The sequence below is a fragment of the Mytilus galloprovincialis genome, chromosome 7, assembly GCF_965363235.1.
Source record: "Mytilus galloprovincialis chromosome 7, xbMytGall1.hap1.1, whole genome shotgun sequence".
Classification (NCBI taxonomy): Eukaryota; Metazoa; Mollusca; class Bivalvia; order Mytilida; family Mytilidae; genus Mytilus; species Mytilus galloprovincialis.
Window position 1 is genome coordinate 28,121,201 of NC_134844.1, and position 19,071 is coordinate 28,140,271.

Below are 19,071 nucleotides of genomic sequence, written 5' to 3' on the forward strand. Positions count from 1 at the left end.
TTTTTTTTCAGAGACGTGCTGGTTATTCCGTCGATTCTTACAGATACATATTGCAATATATATGTGACTCTGTTTTGTTCTTTAAAAATGTTACCTCGAGCATGTCATATATATCTTGTCTACATCAGGAGGATTTGTTTTTGATCGGTTATTTATTTTTGTAAAGTAAGAGGACCGATTATTTATTTTCTGCACGTTGAAGCAAGATTTTTCATTTTCATTAAAACAAAGTGAAGCGTAATACAAGCGGATTCCAGTTTAATACTTAAAAAGTTTAGGAGTTGTCTCCCATGACGGAGTTTTCTGGCGGCTAAGTCTCGTTTTGGCCTTGCCATCAATGTAAACAAATGTTGCAGAAAAGTGAATGGGCCGGTGTTACACATTCTTTTGTTGTTGTCATTTGCGATGTAAAGGGAATGCGCATTCCAATCATGTCTGACAGTCATTTAATTGAGAAATTTAAGGCGATATCTTACGATTTGAAAGGAAATTATAATTTCAAACAGGCCCACACATGTGAAAAAGTCAAAACATAAATTGACTTCGGAAATAATTACGATCCGTTCATCAGAAATGACATAAACATTTGATGTGCTTTTTTTTCATTATAATTTTCAATATTTCCGTTTGGATGTTTCCTGAATTTTAGCAACATGTTTTATTATTTAACCTTTATTTACATCTGTGTTTATATGGTGCAGCGGAATTTAATTTTTAACTGTCAATCAACAACAGGTGAGTTAAATATCCACGTGGATAATCAATTAATTACAGGTAATCTGTTTTTAATATAAAAAAGTTAATTATATTTAAATTCTTTATCTAATTACAACATCAAGAACGTTGTATACATACAGCCAGAACTGATTTTTTTTTTGTTTTAAATATTCAGATTTGATTTTTTTTAGTTCTTTTTACAGTATTGAGGTTCTGTCTGTGTATTAAGAATGAAGATTTCGATCTCATATAGTTTGTAACAGTTTTGAAATTACTGGTTTTTTTCCCTTCTTTTTGTAATGGAGAGTTGTCTATATCTTTCCTCTGTATATAAATACGAGGACGTATAGTTTAACTTTATGTTGTATAAAATTACAATGTTACAGAATTTTTAAAAATAAAAAAGGTGTGTTTTTTTTAATTCAACTTTTAAGGTATTGGTATCATCCAATTTCCAATACATATCATAAAGAATGTACATGTATGTTAGCATATCTGAATATTTGATCAAGCATGGCAACATATGTTGTCTTAAAAACATTCACAGGTTATATGCAAACCTCATTGATTTATCACACATTTGTCATGAATTTCTGAAGTTCAGGTATCAATTCTGTCGGAAGCTCAAAGCCATCAATTAATTATTGATAATAAGAACTTAATTAGACATGCCAATAAAGAAATGGTAGCTAGACTGTGTATTGTTTTCTGGTTATGACGCCTTAGTTATTCTTTTAATTATTAATCAAGTCTGTAATTTTGACATTTTTAACAGTATACTGGATTCTTTAGTACATGTTTTTGTAGGGTACCAATTTTTGTGGATTTTGTGGTTAAAGGTAAACTACAAATTTTAATTTTCAGCGAAATACTAATTTTGTTTAAGCTTAATTCAGTTGTTTATATCAATTGCTCTTTGGAACATTTGCCATTTCCATTCTCAATTTTATATTGTATGCTGATGTTGGCAAAAGAGGAAACTACCGGTACTAAATTAATATCCATGCAAAGCAATAAGTTCTTTTGGCACAAGTTTTTGACCCCCCTTAATATAATGACCATGCTTATTACTTCATCTCATGTTTAGTTTAAATGTGTTTTTAGGTTGCTGAATCATTGACACATATAAACAGGTAACCCACATGTACATCTTTTACTCATGTCTAAAAAGAACTACATGAACTAGTACACAATGTATCATGCCTTTGGCCTTTTAAATTAGACCTGGTTTCAAACATTACCCAGTTTCTATTTGAAATTCTTGTAACGGGGGAAGTTTGGTACATTTTAACCATTAATACATTGTATCTATGATAAAGATCCTTTAATGTGGTAATTAGCTAGAAACAAGGGATGGATTAAAGTTTCAACTTGAGCTGGCTCATTTTATAGTTTCAATGTAAATACTATTATGCATAGAGACAATATTTATATAGTGATTCAATATCACCAAAATACTAAAATGCATTTTAATGCAATGTTTGTCTTGTTTGTTGTAAACAACCAAAAAATCTTCATTTTTGCCTCACCTGGAGTGAATCATTTTGTCTTTGGAATTTCCTGTATGTAATCTTCTCTGATTAAAACAAAAGAATGTTGTACTCTCACTGATATATATATATATATATATATACGGCCCCATATATACATGATATGACAGTGGATAAAGAAAGTAGTTGTTTATGCCCTGCTTAGGAACATTATGTTTTTCGGTCTGTTTGTCTGTTCGTTTGTTTGTATGTACATCCGTTCGTCAATCTGTCCTGTTTCAGGTTAAAGTCTTTGGTTAAAGTTTTTGGTCAAGGTAGTTTTTGATGAAGTAGAAGTCCAATCAACTTGAAACTTATTACACATGTTCTCCATGATATGATCTTTCTGATTTCAATGTCAAATTAAAGTTTTGACCCCAATTTCACAGTTCAGTGAACATAGAAAATGATAGTGCATGTGGGGCATCAGTGTACATGTACTATGGACACATTCTTGTTTTATTTTATTTTTAATTTATTTATTTCCATCTCTTTTATTTAGTTGAAATGAATCAATGTTTCCTCTTTTGGAATATCTTTTTATCTTCAGAATATAAAAAAGTATAAAAGATTTTTGATTCTACTCATAGTCAATGTAGTGTACATTGTAGCTTGTTCAATCATTCAGGTTTTCTCAAGAATGATACTTTTTTTTTGTGTTAATACAAAATACAAAATGTACTTATTCTAATGGTTGGAGATTTTTTTTAAATTTTGAGGATACATTGTATCCCCCATTGTATACATCTTGATTTTGAACACTTTCATTTACTCTATAAAGTCAAGAAAGTTGAGAATTTAAGCAACTTATTTGTTGTCAAGAACTGCTTATCAGAAAATCATTCAAAATTATAAATATTTTAATTTAACAATGTCAAGATTTAATAACAGCCATAAATTTATGATAACAAAATATAAAAAGTCAATAAGTTTGTGTACCATATGTTACCATATAATCCCGACATTTTTAAGGACAGTTGTGTAGGTAGAAAATTCATTGATTATGATTGACTCATTATAAACATCTGGTTTCTTTTTAAAGTAGTTATATAACAGAAAAGACCCAACCCTTTATTGAAAAGACTTGAAGAAAAATCCCCAAGAAATTTAATAACTTAAGAGGATAGCTAATATATAAAAAAGAAGATGTGGTATGATTGCCAAGGAGACAACTCTCCACAAGAGACCAAAATGACACAGAAATTAACAATTATAGGTCACCATACTGCCTTCAACAATGAGCAAAGCCATACCACATAGTCAGCTATTAAAAGACCCAAAAGGACAATGTAAAACAATTTAAACAAGAATTTAATGGTGTACTGGTTACGTATACATGTATAATGGTTTTGAAATCTTCTCATTACATTTGTACATTATATCTATAGGTAACAAGTTTTCTCATTTTTGCAACCAGTATCATATGTGCTATTACCTAGATTACTTTACCAGTATCATTTGTGCTATTACCTAGATTACTATTGCTTATGATAGATGTCAGATTGCTGCTACATGTTTATTTTATTAAAGCAGAAAACGCCAATTTAAATTATCAACTAAATAAAATCATGTTGAAGATGGAACAGAATGGTAATGACCTCAGACTTACTTATTTAGGATGAAAATTATGTCTAAAGGGACAAAGTCAATCCTTTTCCAATTGTTTTTTTCAATAACATGAATAAGAAGCTGACATTTAAAGAAGACATAAAAATATCCCTTTTTCTAGAGAACAAAAACAACATACTGTGTTACAAATCACAATGAATCAGGCATGAAATGGTAAAACACAATATTATATCATTTAACATCATTTTTTATACATCATGTTTGTACATATATATCATGTATATATCCTTTAATCTTGGTTTTTAAATAGGCATATTTATTTTTTTAATAGACCTACAATCATGACAATAACATGAATAAATGAAAAAGGGCTATTCAGACAAACTCTTTCCCATAGCTATACTGAGACAGTTTTTCATTGTTAGATATTTGACCTATTAAATACAGACATTTATGTGGAGAAGAAATAAAAAAATGGCATCAATTATGAAATATCATAGCTATGTTATGTTGTCCATTTGAAATACCTTGATAATTTAGATCTTTTAAAAAATATACAAACTTAAAAAAATAAACATATACATGTATTAATAAATATTAGCCTTCCCAAAAAATCTAATAGAATTGATTGTAAATATACTTAATGATCAACTTTAGTTGTATGATTGTTGTCAGAAGAAGACTTGTGCATTCTGTCAGTAGATTTCCTCAGATTGCTTATGATATCTTTACACTAAATCTGCTAGAGGTGTACTGATTGATATTTTTGGAAATAAATGACTGGGTTAAACATGTAAACATGTTTGTGAGTTTTCAACCTAAAATAGATTGACACTAAATACCTATATTTTTTTTTAACAAAATGACAAGACAGAATTATTTTCAGTATATATTCTATGCCATCTCATTTTTACTGAAAGCTAGTTAGTATAGTTTAAGGCCCAATTTTAACTTAAAAACAATTTAGAAAAAACATAATATGTTGGGTTGCAGGGAACATGGAAATACTGGGCGTCTGTCTGTGTGTTCATTTGTGTGTCAGTCCATCTGGTCCTTGTTAGCACTCTCACAGGTACAATTCTTGCCAGATTTTTATAAAACTTAAACTATAGGTTTATACTAGTAAGTTCTATAATGGTGGACTTTTTATAAAGTGTTATTGCCCCTTGTAAAATATAGAATATATGTGCAATGCAGGTGACTCAGTTCTTTTATTGATATTGATGGGGTTTGAACATATAGAATTTTACAATTTGAAATGCCATTCATCTCTTGAAATCACTTTCTGAAAACATAAACAAATTAAAATTCTTTTGCTGATTTGTTTGAAAATCTCTTTGACCACAAAGCAATTTAATATTAAAATAAAATATTAATTTATCCATATTTGTGTGTTTTTGTCCACCTTATCAGAAATGATCTGTATATTTAAGGATTATATAGATATAACTTCAACATAAAATTGATAAACTGCATTTTTAAGTCTAGTCATTTTTATAAATATAAATGTTCAGTATTAACATTTGTCTGTGTTATATAGTTTTATTATTTGTTTAGCGATGTAAACTTTGATAAGCAGAGAGTCATAAGCCCAATATTAGTATTAACCTGTTTTTATGGCCCCGCAATGAAGTTGTCGTTGCCATATAGTTTTACCCTTTTCCGTCATTCCCTAATTCAGAAATTCCCTAATCCCGAAATTCCGTAATTCCGTCATTCCGCAGCAAACCATTATTATTTCTAAACGCCTCCAAATATTGGGCTGATCTTTGGTATGTGAGTTAACCATGATGAGTTACAGATCAAGTTTATGTTTTGTTCCACTCCACTAATTTTTGGTTTCTGTCTCATAATGGCATACCTCACATATCCAGCTATTTCAGCCTATTTACATGTATTCATATGAAACGTTTGAAGTTTATCAAAGTATTCTGAGTGTCTCCTCACAGCCCTTTAGATTATTACTTTAAGAAAAAATTGAAGTGCTATATGTACTGACACTTCTATAATCCTTTGTGTAAATCATTACATATCATAAATAAACAGGCTTCAAGTATATTGTACTTTAGGACTATCAATACTTTGGCTTCCTCGACTGAAATCAATTTTCCTTTTCACAGTTTGATTTTTTTCCAAAATATTTTCAATCTGACCCAAAAGTTAGATTTATGGGCAATATATATTATGGCACCATATGGTAAAAAGAGGCATACATTTATCAATTGGTTATCAATTCAGATTTAAATCCGATGAATAATGATTCTTTTTCTTCGTCAAATATGAGGGTATAGAAAATAAGCTATATTCAAATGGCATTGTCCATTATTTAATTTGGAATTTCGTGGACTTATGTTTTGTTGTGAGATACTGTGTATTTCATTGATATGAGAAAGGTTTAAAACATAATTTATCATACCTTGACCTACACTCTATATCAACATATGGCCGATTTTGTTTTAAGGAGGTAGGCCTAGGTTAAGGGAAATAACTCTTAAAATCATCAGTACGTTTGTGTCCACCATTTTCAAAAATATATATTCTAAGCTTCTAGGTTACATAGATTATTATACATTGATGAACTTGACTTTTACAAACACTTTACTGATTTAAAGAGTTATCTCCTGAACCAAGGTCTACCCCCTTAAAATATCAACAAAGGCTATCATGATCATTATATAACGCACTAATTTATGACTTTGAACTTTGTGTTCCATAAGTCCTGATCTAAGCAACCATATGTTAAAGAAGAATGATAATTTATCAGTGCTTTTTTCCTGACCGATAATGATGTAGTTTCATACAAACGTTGGGTGAACTTGACCTGCATTTCAAAAGTAAAAGAAGATACTAACGTGACAGAATTATCATTGGAGACATCTTTGATAATATTTAACTTTTTACATGTTTTATTTAAAAATTATTCCAGTTTTATTATACATGCACTTCATGATTTATAAGATACACAATTGTAGATAAAATTGAGAATGGAAATGGGGATGGTGTCAAAGAGACAACAACCCAACGAAATTCAAAAAACAGCCGAAGGTCACCAATGGGTCTTCAACATATCAATAAAATCCTGCACCAGGACAATGCTGGAGGTGTGCTTCAGCTGGCCCCCTAAATAAAAATGTGTACTATTTCAGTGATAATGGATGTCAGTGACTAAACTCCAAAATAAATAAATGAACTAAAATTCAAAATCATACAAGACTAACAAAGGCTCCTGACCTGGGACAGGCGCAAAAATGTGGCGGGGATAAGTATGTTTTGTGATATCTTAACCCTCCCCTATAATTCTAGCCAATGTAGAAAAACAAACTCATATAGAGCAATACGCACAGTAAAACTCCGTTTAAAAGAACTCCGATGTCAAAATGATGCATATGAAATAGACAATTGGGTTAGGTATCTTTTGCATATACTTCACTTCTTTATTACATATTTATAAAAACTTTAGCGCTGCATACACTTCAATATTTATAATAATGGGTATGATTTTCGAGATGATTTTAAGTGAATGATAATAAAATATATTGTATCTTTCAGATACAGTCGTACATATTGGTAACATTATAGTTCAGATATTTACACTATATAGTTAATATAGACTTAGATGTTTTTTTTACATATAGTTCTAACTTGTCGATTTAGATGTTTTTATTATAGATTTAAATTATAGGTGCTTTTTTTTATTGCAGTTGTTAGATATTAATATATTGTATGTTTAATATTATAGTTATTTTTGATAATTGATATTTTTATTAACATTTGAATTGCTTTGTTTTGACAGTTGATCCAAGTATGTCCCTGCAACCAAGTAGTGTGTTTGGTTTGGCGTTCACTAACACTCAGTCACCTGCACAGTTTAATAGCTTGCTTACTAAATCAGTAGATAGTAAAATAACAGAGTCTATGTATGAGACAAATAAGTTGACAATCTCAAGCAGTACTTCAACACAACAGAAAATCTCAACTAGTTTAAGTAGCATGTCCCAATCAGTTGATGTGATCAAGAATTCAGATTTTGTGGAACAGTTGAGCAGTTCTATCAATGAAAATGATATTGTGCCATCTAAAACAATTTCAAGTGATGTGTCTGAAAAATCAAAATTAGTGGATCAGTCATTAGCCTTAGCTTCTAGTATTCAAATTATGTATGCAAGTTCATCAAATGATGTTTATAGTAGTTCTTCAAGATCTTTTGGAATTACTGACTTAACTTCTTCATCAAAAGATGTGCCACAAATAACAGCCAATCATTTGTCAATGGGAAATGATCCGTCACTTTCATCTACATCATCTTCATCTATCGTCATGGTTACAGCCGCTAATAGTATAAATACCGCTGATATCATCCAAACATCTTCAACATTTATGACATCAGAATCAAATAACATTGCAGTGTCTACTAACAGTTTGACTGCTGTTAAGGAAACTACACAAAATGGAGCTATATCAAATTTTGCTCAAACAAGTGAACTGACTTTGATGTCTTCCATTTTTTCAGGGAAGACAACTATCTCACAAAGTAAAGCTAACACCTTTACAGCATCGATTGGTACTAATATTTTACCAACATCAGTATTAGAATCAAAATCAGCGGTCTCAATTGAAATCTCATCAACTAGACAAACATTTAAATCTGAACACATGCTTGAAAGCAGTATAGGAATAGTTTCTAGTGATGCGACACATTCTCTTCAGACTTCAGGTAGTTTGCCTTTAGAACAAATGTCTGGCTTGTCAACAACGCAAATGACTGATACTTCTGCTCAATCATCAATGTTGGTCATGTCTAACATACCAACAAAAGATTTTAACAGTATTGTGATTCCAAGCACTGTAGATAATATACCAAAGACATCAAATCTCAATACTGTTGTTCCTACTAGCAGTTCTCAACCTTCTATGCAAACCATTTCTTTGAGTGATTTATCCGTGACTGCACCTTTAACTGTTAGCAATTTAATGGAAAGTTTATCAAGCACTAGTTCAGTACAACGCATAGAATTAACACAAAGTGTGGTGAATGAAACTAACATCTTATACAGAACTTTACTGTTCTACATTTGGCTGTCGGTCAAGTTGACAGACGCTTCTCAGGATTGACTGTTTGCCATTGTTGATGTGAAAATTCTGAGGTCAGAACTTAGTAATGACTTTGTTTCAAAACTAACTGTGATAACAACACCACAATTAAATGTTAGTGATTTTGAAACAAAGTCATTACTAAGTTCTGACCTCAGAATTTTCACATCAACAATGGCAAACAGTCAATCAAGCTCACTTGAGCCGACAAGCCAAAATGTAGAACAGTCAACTATTTCAACGTCTCTTATTTCAACAACACCACAAACAAACATTAGTGCTTTAAATACACAATCTTTGCTACCATCAAAATTAGGATCATCTACATTAGGACTTGTCAACCAATCAAGTACACCTGAAATGATGCAAAGCAGTCCTACAAAAAATATGTCAAGTTTAAGTATTTTTGACCTTAGAAGCACTTTTAGTTCAGATTCAATCTTTCTAACACTGAATGTATCGAATATCCAATCTAGTATGCCTATTTTTCAAACATCAGACTTGATAAACTCTTCAGACAGCTCAACATTCCAAATTTTGCCAACACCAGTAATGACTATAAGTTCAGATAGTTCTTTCATGTTAAATATATCTAATGTTCAAACTTCTACTACTGTTGATCTGAGCAGTGAATTTTTAATGTTTAATGCAACTCCTACTGTGATTTCAAGTACTCAAACTCAAAATTTTTCTGATAGTTTACTTCCTGATTTTGTGTCAACAATATTTGGATCATCTCAAAGTTTGAATCAATCAGAAAATAGTATAAATGCAACTTCTGTGTCACAAAGCATGTATTTCCCAATGACTTTGACAAGTGAAGCTAATTTCTCATCAGGAACTTTTTTAATCTCTTCAAGTTCATTTCCAGCCACTTTGCCAATGATGAATTTTTCAAGTAGTTTAGAATTAACAAATTTCACATATGATTTTTTTCAAAATTCTTCTGATATGATAATTACAGCTGCAACCAATCTTCCAACCACCTCATTAGAAAAGTCAAACTCTTCACATACGACTATGCCAATACAATCAACCTTTAGTTCAAATCTAACTACACAACCAATGAAAACAACAGAGTTTTTAAGTGACCTTATAATGAATGTCACAGCGACCTATATTACTTCAGATACATCAGACATTTTACAATCACTAAACCTATCATATAGTGAAATGAGGTCAGAATTTACAACAGTATATATGTCCAGAAATGATTCTGGAGAACTAACTAGTGTAACAATTTTACCAAATGCAACATCAGATTCAGTAATGATGACTTCTATTTCTGATTTAAATTCCACAATAGATTCAACGTTGCCAGTCATTATTCAGCCTACAGTAGCCATCAGTTCACAATTATCAACATCAATGGTACCCAGCAATGAGTCAATTTCCGGAGATTTATTCAATACTACCATGTATATGAATTCAACATCTGATTTAGCGTCATCTGTAGGGTCAACATTACCAGTCATCATTCAGCCAACAATGACAATAAGTTCTTCAATTATCTTGGAAACTTTTAATTCCAGTATTATAACAATGCCATCAACTTCATTGGAAACATTTAACATGTCCATAGCCATGACTTCAACTAATGTTTTATCCCAGGAATCTTCATCAATTGATATAAAAACAGATAATATGTCAGCCTTTATAACACCAACAGTACCTATGTCATCAAGTGACTTGATATCAGTTGCTTCAGAAACATCATCTAATTTTACTATCGTTACAGTCCAACCAACAGTGCCTGTAAGTTCTACCGAGGTAATTTCATCTTCATTTCTGGACACAAATAATTTGACTTCATTTTTCATAGAATCATCAACTGAAACAGCAACAGGCATTTTTACATTAAATTTCACTAGTGATTTTCATTTACCTTCTGTTACTATGAATGTTTCCCAAACTATGGCGCTCTCTTCAGAATTTATTCAGAAAAGTTCGGAAAATCAGACTGGCATTATGTCATCAACAACAGTAGAATCAAGTTTAACAACAAGATTTATGACAGCCTCTGAGATAGTTAATCAAACAGGCATTATTTTATCAACAACAGTAGAACCTAGTTTAACAACAACTTCTTTGGCTGTCTCTGAGATGGTAAATCAGACTGGCATTATGTCATCTTCAACAGTACAACCAGGTTTAACAACATCTTTCATGTCATCTGAGGTAAACCAGACAGGCTTTATGTCAACAACAACAGTACAACCAAGTTTAACAACAACTTTTATGACAGCCTCTGAGATAGTAAATCAGACAGGCATTATGTCATCAACAACAGTAGGACCAAGTTTAGCAACAACTTTTATGTCATCCTCAGAGGTAGTAAACCTAACAGGTGTTATGTCATTAACAACAGTAGAACCAAGTTTAACACCTGTTTTGTCTTCATCAGAAATGGTTCTTAATTCAAGCCAATATTTAACACAATCGTCTGGTTTTACAACAATAGGCGTATCTACAGCAGACATAAGTAAATCAGTATATTTTACAACTGTAGCAATATCATCAACTATTACAATGGGACCAGTAAGTAGCAGTGAACCAGTAGTTACTCTTTCAACATCTCTCTCAAGTAGTATTATTCCAACAAAGGTGCCATCTTCTACTGAGTCATTAATAGCAAGCACCTCTCCTTCGACGATGGTCACGTCTGGTGTGTTAACTAGCACTGGTGTGTTGTCACAAACACACGTATTAACTTCAACAATTCTTTCTTCGTCATATGTTCAAATGTCTAGTTCTATTTCTATGACAACAGTTGCATCAACTACTGAGACATCAACAACCACACCTACTACAACTACTCAACCGACTACAACCACAACACCGACTACTACAACTCCACCACCTACGACAACTCCGGATGTCAAGGCCACATACTGGGTTAAGACAGGTTAGTGCTTACAATATTACTGAAATTAAAACGACAAAATGCAGATATAAGGGTAAGAGACTACAGCTATAATCACGATATTTTCTAAAACTAAGTTATAATTATAAAAAAGATGAATTTCTTTGTTCCTAGAAAGGGATTATTCGGTCTTGGTTTATTTAGAAGAACACTCACTGTGCATATTTTGTACACGTTTTAGTATTTTTTGCATTTTGAACTCTTTTTTTTTTCTCTTTTTTTTTTACAGTAAAATGATATATTTACACAAATTTGATAGAATTGTCTAAACAGCAGGAATATTTTTCCAAAAAACTTAATTGTGTCTGAGCTTTGAGATTATGTAATATTTTTTTTTATTTAAACTTTGTGAGTGTTCTCAGGTGGTGAAAATACAAAGAATCAGTTGAAAAACAATCTTTTTAAAGAGCAGAAACTTACTACCATTTACTTCTCATAACAAACAATTTTTACTACAAGACCCAGATAACAGTACAAGTTTAATAATATTTAATAATTTAAAAATTTGTTTGCTCAGTTTATTTGTTTAGCTAAGTTAAATTCTTTATAACAGTACAGTTTTAAATTGAACTGAAGGAAAAGGTAACACAATATAAAATAATTTCTTTCAATAATCAAATGAACTACAAATTTTACCCAATCAAGGGATTTTAGATTTGAAATATTGAAGATGGAGTACTCTTATTTGCAAAAATTATGGACAAAACTTTACTTTAAACAAGTGAATTCAAAATCACTTTTGCCTATATTTTTTCAAAAGTGAATGTCCTGATGTCCACTTATTTCTTGGGTCTATCTATCTAAAATACACAGTATTATATAGTTTAATCCATTGCAGAACAGATATATTCCTGTCGGAATTGTAAATAGACAAATGACCATATGACAACTGGTAACACATTTTTTTACCAAAACTGAGCATGCCTGATTTAGAAAAAAATCCTTTTACATATAATTTAATAAATTGTCAAATGAACTAACTTTATTTAGTCATAGTTATTGCTATTTTGCATGAATTATTCCTTTACTATAGTTTAATAGTTACTGCCGTTTATTGCATTTGCTTATTTTATGATTTAGAACAAAAGATAGATTATTTACAGTATGATAGATATACATGTATTACGTCATGCCTAAATGATTATTCTGCATCAGCATGCTACATGTATATTCAGTATTGTGTGTGCATGAAAATCCATGCTGTAAAGACTATGTAGTTCTTTTGACTTTTAATTTTAAATACAATGTTATTCTTATTATTTAATACATTTTGTGTTATAAATGTAAGAAAATTAAACTGTGAATAAAATGAGATGTTGGATATACATCAATGAGACAGCATCCTATTGAAACAACAGCTAATTAAAGATGTCATGATATTTAAAGAAGACATTGACATTTTTCTGCTGTGAATCACTCACTTAGCACCTTTAAGACTGTTAATAAGTTTAACTTTCTTGTCTTTTTAAAAGAGACTTAAATTCCAGATTGTACATCTCAACATTAAAATTAGGAGATGTGGTGTGATAGCCAATGAGACAACTAGGAGATGTGGTGTGATAGCCAATTAGACAACTATCCACCAGAGTTAAAATGTAGTTGTAGTAAGCTGTTTAACAATGGGGAAAAAACATCTGTATAGTCCACTGTAAAAGGCTCAAACATGAAAATGGCATGATTTATAACAAAACATATTTATGATACAAATATGACTGATATTTTGCTCACTTCAATGTACAATGCTATAACTTTCTATATGTTCCTTTAAAGGTTATATTCTCATAAAGTGTGTGTGTGAATGGATATCCTATGTTTGTAATATGGTGTATTATTTGAAGAAATAATCTAAAACTGTTAAAAAAATATCTATGTGCCAAATGTAGAGGTGTTAAAAAAAAATTTGTTCATAAAACTTTGTGACATAAATGATTTCAGGAATCTTAGTTCCAGTGACAGAGGATGAGACCACAGTCACATTTAAAACCAAGGTAGAGTCAGGACTTGCTAATGCCTATGATCTGGCTTTCCGGAAACAAGGCCAGGCTAGAAGGAGGAAAAGATTTGTACAGATTGGAAAGGCTGGAATCAATGTAAGACATTTTATCTGTAATACTGTAATAGCTTTAGACACTTCTTTAAAAGCTATGTATGTTATTAACATACATAGCAACTTATGAATCGGTTTTGAGAGCTGACTGTGCAAGGGTTGTATAGCCAGTAAAGGTCGATAAAAACTTCCATCGTCATGGGTTTTGAGATAGATGATTCTGCCCTGATTTATAAACTACAAATTTTAAATTTCATGCTTTAAAACTTGAATTGTACATATTAATACAAAATTTTACTTTCATAAGTATTTTGTGACATATTTATGAATTTTGTATTTCTCCATATGCAACTTATGATAATGAAATGTGATATTTGTTTCGAAACATTGATCACAACTTATAGGTTAAACATGGAAACACCTAAATATTCAATAAATACTGGGCTAATTCCCTTCTATGAATAAAAATAACAAAGTAATTCCGTCATATTAGAAATACAAGTTTGACGTGTTTATTTACATCATGGTTAAGAAATCAATGTCTTACTAATGCTAACAGATGTTACACAAGATCATATTATTCACTTGTTAGTACCTTTTTCACTTCTGAAATTGATTTATTGTTTTTATTCAGAAGTTTACCTTTGTTTTAACCTTATATGAATATTTGTCAGTATTAAGGTGTAATACCACCATTGATTTTCCCCTATTAGTCTGTTAAATTTGCACTTTTCAAAAAAATCTGTAGAATTTATCTTTGTTTCAAATAAAGAAATACTTGGCATGAGTAAAGTTTTATCCTGTCCAGTACTATAGAAAAATAATCACATAACATTTCATTGCATATAAGAAAATAAACACCACTGGAAGTTAACCAATCAAATTTATCCCCTTATTTTTATCTGTGTACAAGGTTTAGTCACCATGTAACCTCAAGATTACAAAATATTCTAAAGAAATCCCAAATAAAAAAAATAATGGTGCTTTGAAATACCCAAGACATATGTTTATGACACAGAAATCTTTTACTGCAATAAAATGTAGGATTAATTACCTACAACTGTCAAATTCAAGGGAATATATTTTTCGACCTATTTTCGTATACAACTGGATGTGAGGTACCATGATTTGGTGGTACACTGGTATTACACCTTAACATAATTATTTTTTTTATGTCGTATACATAGCCTATGTAAATAGGGATACACAGATGTTCTGTGGTCTTTCAATCTCTGAGAAGTTTCTCAGCAACCTCTCATGTGAGGACTTTATATGAGATTGTAGTCTAGTAGTTCCCTCTCCTTTTCAGACCAATAATCTATAAATCAAATAAATTTGTTGCATGAAGATCTGTAACAGATTGAACTTTTGTGTTATAAACTTTACATTCTAAGGCAACAACGTTTGTAACATTCATTTTGATTGGATAACGTCACTAATTTTTATGGCATCAATTGACTATTGATGCTATGGAACGTAGTGCAAGCGCAGAGGATATATATGACAGATTTTATATACATGTTTTAACATGTTTTCTGTCAGTTTCATTAGAATGGCGATAACAATATTGTATTTTCAGCTCTGATGGCATCAATTGGTGATTTGATGGTCGCAAATACCAGTTTACTGTCTCCGCTAACATGTCGCCAGTGAACATTAAATTTGCAACCATCAAATCACCAATTAATGCCGTCAGAGAATCAAATACAATATAGTTATCTCCTAATGTTTTAACTTTTTCCCATCCCACCTGTCAACTCCACTTTTTAAAAGTGTCAAGTTCCAGGTTTTGCAATAGAATCCTCAAAAAAAACCAATTAGATCAAAAACAAAATAAAATCAATTCAGTGGTTTTAGAGGAGTTGAAGAAACTTTGTTCGGATGCACAAATTGCATCCCAGCTTCATTTATGGACCGAGGTGCATAACTAAACACCTAGAATAATAATACTATGCTACTATTGTATATAACAGTATAGATTATTATCAAGAATCCTCTTCTAAATCATTTTAAAATATAACACACAAAGTATAGTGATATATAGTTTAAAAGCATACATATTTTTCTTGTCATTTTAAATTATAGTGTAAATTCTTAAGACAGATATTATTACAAGCTCCATGCATCATTACATTTAAATCCGGTATCTCTGATCACACAAATAATAAATAAAGTTTACAGAATATATAAATTCTCAATCATAAACTACAAATCTATATCATTCATAAATATTTGATTTGATAAACAAGAACTGTAAAGCCTGGTTACCTAAATTAACATCATGAACAAGTAACCATGCATCTGAAAAAGTAATCAGACCCTAATTGTACTGACAGATCGGAAAGATTATTTTATCTAGTAGTAGTACAACATGTACAAATCTCATTTCACAGTGATTTTAGTACCTTTATTATTATGATTATGGTTAAGTCTGAACAAGCTGACTTTTTAATTGCAAATTTTCACTTAAGGTGGTACCCAACACTTTCACTAAAATTAGTTTGGCTCGTTTAATTTTCATAAAATTTTGTCAAAGTAAATTAACAAAATATAAAAATTTCAAAAATTTTGAACCAACTGTTTTGTCAGAAAAATTACACTGGTTATATAGCAATTTGATAAACGCCAATTTTGATCATTGAGAAGCTTAATATTGCTTTTACAACACTACGTAATTAAAACGTTTAGCTGACTTTACAGAGTTATCTCCCTGTAGTGTTAGGTACCACCTTAAAGTTTTTGTGGAAATTGGGAAATTTAAATATTCATTTCAAAATTCATGATGAAATTCATGAAATTTGAGCACAATTTAAAATTATAAGAACAGAAATTTATTCTTGATGAATTTAAAGCACATGCATATGTAAAAGTAAAGAGATAGGAAGTATTGATGTATCCAAAATACATTAATAAAGAATAAAAGATACTGGCTTAAAAAAAAAATTTCCCCTTTATCAGTGTTTTAAATAACTTATGTGAAGAAAAAGGATTGAAAAAAGATTTAAAGTTCTATGAACGATGGCTATTAAAAAAGAAATGTTTTGATTGATACCATTATATTGTGCTGCATTTTTATTATTCCACTGCGGGTGCTTGATTTTTTTCATTTGTCATTTAATGATTCGTTATAAGTATATCTTGGTACCTTTGCTTTGATTTTTTTTCCTTTGGAAATACACATAACCGTAACTTCTGAGTTGGTTCTTTAGGCATTGTATAAACAAACAAATATAGAGATGTGATATGACTGCCAATAAGACACCTATCCACCAGAGACTAATGAGATAGATGTAAGCACCTATAAATCAACACACAGTCTCCAACAATCAGCAAAACCCATACAGAATAATAAGCTTTAGAAAGCCAACAAACCATTTTACAAGAAAACAAATGGCCGATCTCTGTAAGGACCAAATAATGGCAAACATAATACCCTCCAACAACCACTGAATATCAGGATCCTGACTTGGAACAGACACGTACAGAATTTGTTGCTATAAGAATCTGTTCATATTGCATACAACAAATTTTTTTCATTAGTTTTATGAGAGTTATGAGAGTTATTTTGAGAGCATCAAGAACAGAGGGTGTTAGGTAAAGAGCATACATTCTGACATGAAGATAAAGTTATGAAGGTGCATGGTTGCTTGAGTACATTTTCTGGCCAAAACTTTCATCACTTGTTTACCCTTCCTTACCAGGTGATATAGATATCTACAGCAAATAGAACTGAAAATGTTACATTAGGGAACTATGCAGTTGATCAAAAAAAAATTTAAAGAATTAGCTGGAATATAATTTTAGATATTTTAATTGGTTATCTCCCCTTTATTTTACCAGGTTACAGACATAACTAGAGCAGCTGGTAAAGAAGATGTTACAGTAGGGTATACAGTAGATAAAGATGGTACAACATTGCCAGCAACAGAAGCTGTGGCAGCCACTTCTAGTATCAGTGATCAGATGATGGCCATTAAACTAGGATATGAAGTTTCATCAAAGGCAGAAAGTAATAACCTGTGATATGTATTCCCATAATGACGTATTTTGATAATCATTACCGATTTCATTATATGCATTTGGGTTTTTATACCCCACCTAGGATATTATAGGGGCATCATGTTTCTGGTGTGTGAATCTGTCCTTCCGTCTGTTCTGCTTCAGGTTAAAGTTTTAGTTCAAGGTAGTTTTTGATGAAATTGAAGTCCAATCAACTTGAAACTTAGTACACCTGTTCTCTATGATACGATCTTTCTAATTTTAATGCCCCATAAGAGTTTTGACTCCAATTGTAAGGTCCACTGTTCATAGAAAAAGATAGTGTTTGGGGCATCGATGTACTATGGACACATCCTTGTTATATTAATGAAATGATTTTGGCAAGAAGCTATAAACCAATACTTATTACTGTAAATTCAGAAATTATTGCTAGGTTTTTATTAATGCGATTACCCGGTAATAAGATTTCTTTTACAAACTCACATTTTGATATCAAATACAAATATCTGTATGTTTCTTTTCCTAAAATCACAATAGTTAAATTGACTTTTTTGATAAATCTTTAAAATCACAGTATTACATGTAGGCAATAATTTGTGAATTCTGAAACAGTTACTTACCTGCATCTGTTAACTTCTAGTCCGCAGTGAATATACAGTATACTTGTAATCTGATATTTATACAAAACTCAACCATTTCTTAAATTTCACTTGTTCAATAATTGTTTGGTATACTTAAATAATGAGAATATTTATATACATGTACTTGCAATGAGATCACACTAACAGATAACACAAAATCAAGGAATTAATTAAAACAATATTGATGTGGTTTGTCTGCTATAGAACACAGGTGTCAGAATTTGAATATTTTATAATTTTAACACTATTTTTACTTTTAAGCTTTCATCTCCCAGGAACCAGCTACAGATGATACTCCATCAAATCTATGGATAGTGGGAGCTGTTGTGGGCGCCATAGCTTTTGTTGTTATAGTTATTTGGATTGTTGTGTGTATCATATACTGGAAGTATAAACGAGCTCCAACCAAAGGCAGACCTCTAGATTCAGAAAATGATCCACCTCTACTTAGGATGAGATCACCTACTGGAGCAGAGGAGGTGAGTCAAAGTTACTGTATTATAAGTATCCTATTTTACCCCTTTCTTTGTCATTCCATTGCAGTCTGCACCAAAA

At 31.0% G+C, this 19,071-nt stretch overlaps 1 protein-coding gene across 1 annotated transcript in view; it reads left to right on the forward strand.

Annotated features, from left to right (window-relative positions):
• The first annotated feature begins 280 nt into the window (after positions 1 to 280).
• The window catches only part of LOC143082690 (uncharacterized), a 42,757-nt gene continuing 23,966 nt past the window's right edge, over positions 281 to 19,071 (forward strand). The window contains exons 1-5 of the mRNA XM_076258502.1: positions 281 to 735; positions 10,213 to 11,811; positions 13,765 to 13,919; positions 17,717 to 17,885; positions 18,778 to 18,995. Of these exons, the coding sequence (XP_076114617.1) occupies positions 654 to 735; positions 10,213 to 11,811; positions 13,765 to 13,919; positions 17,717 to 17,885; positions 18,778 to 18,995 (2,223 nt within the window). The 5' untranslated portion in view covers positions 281 to 653. The remainder of the gene's footprint in view (positions 736 to 10,212; positions 11,812 to 13,764; positions 13,920 to 17,716; positions 17,886 to 18,777; positions 18,996 to 19,071) is intronic.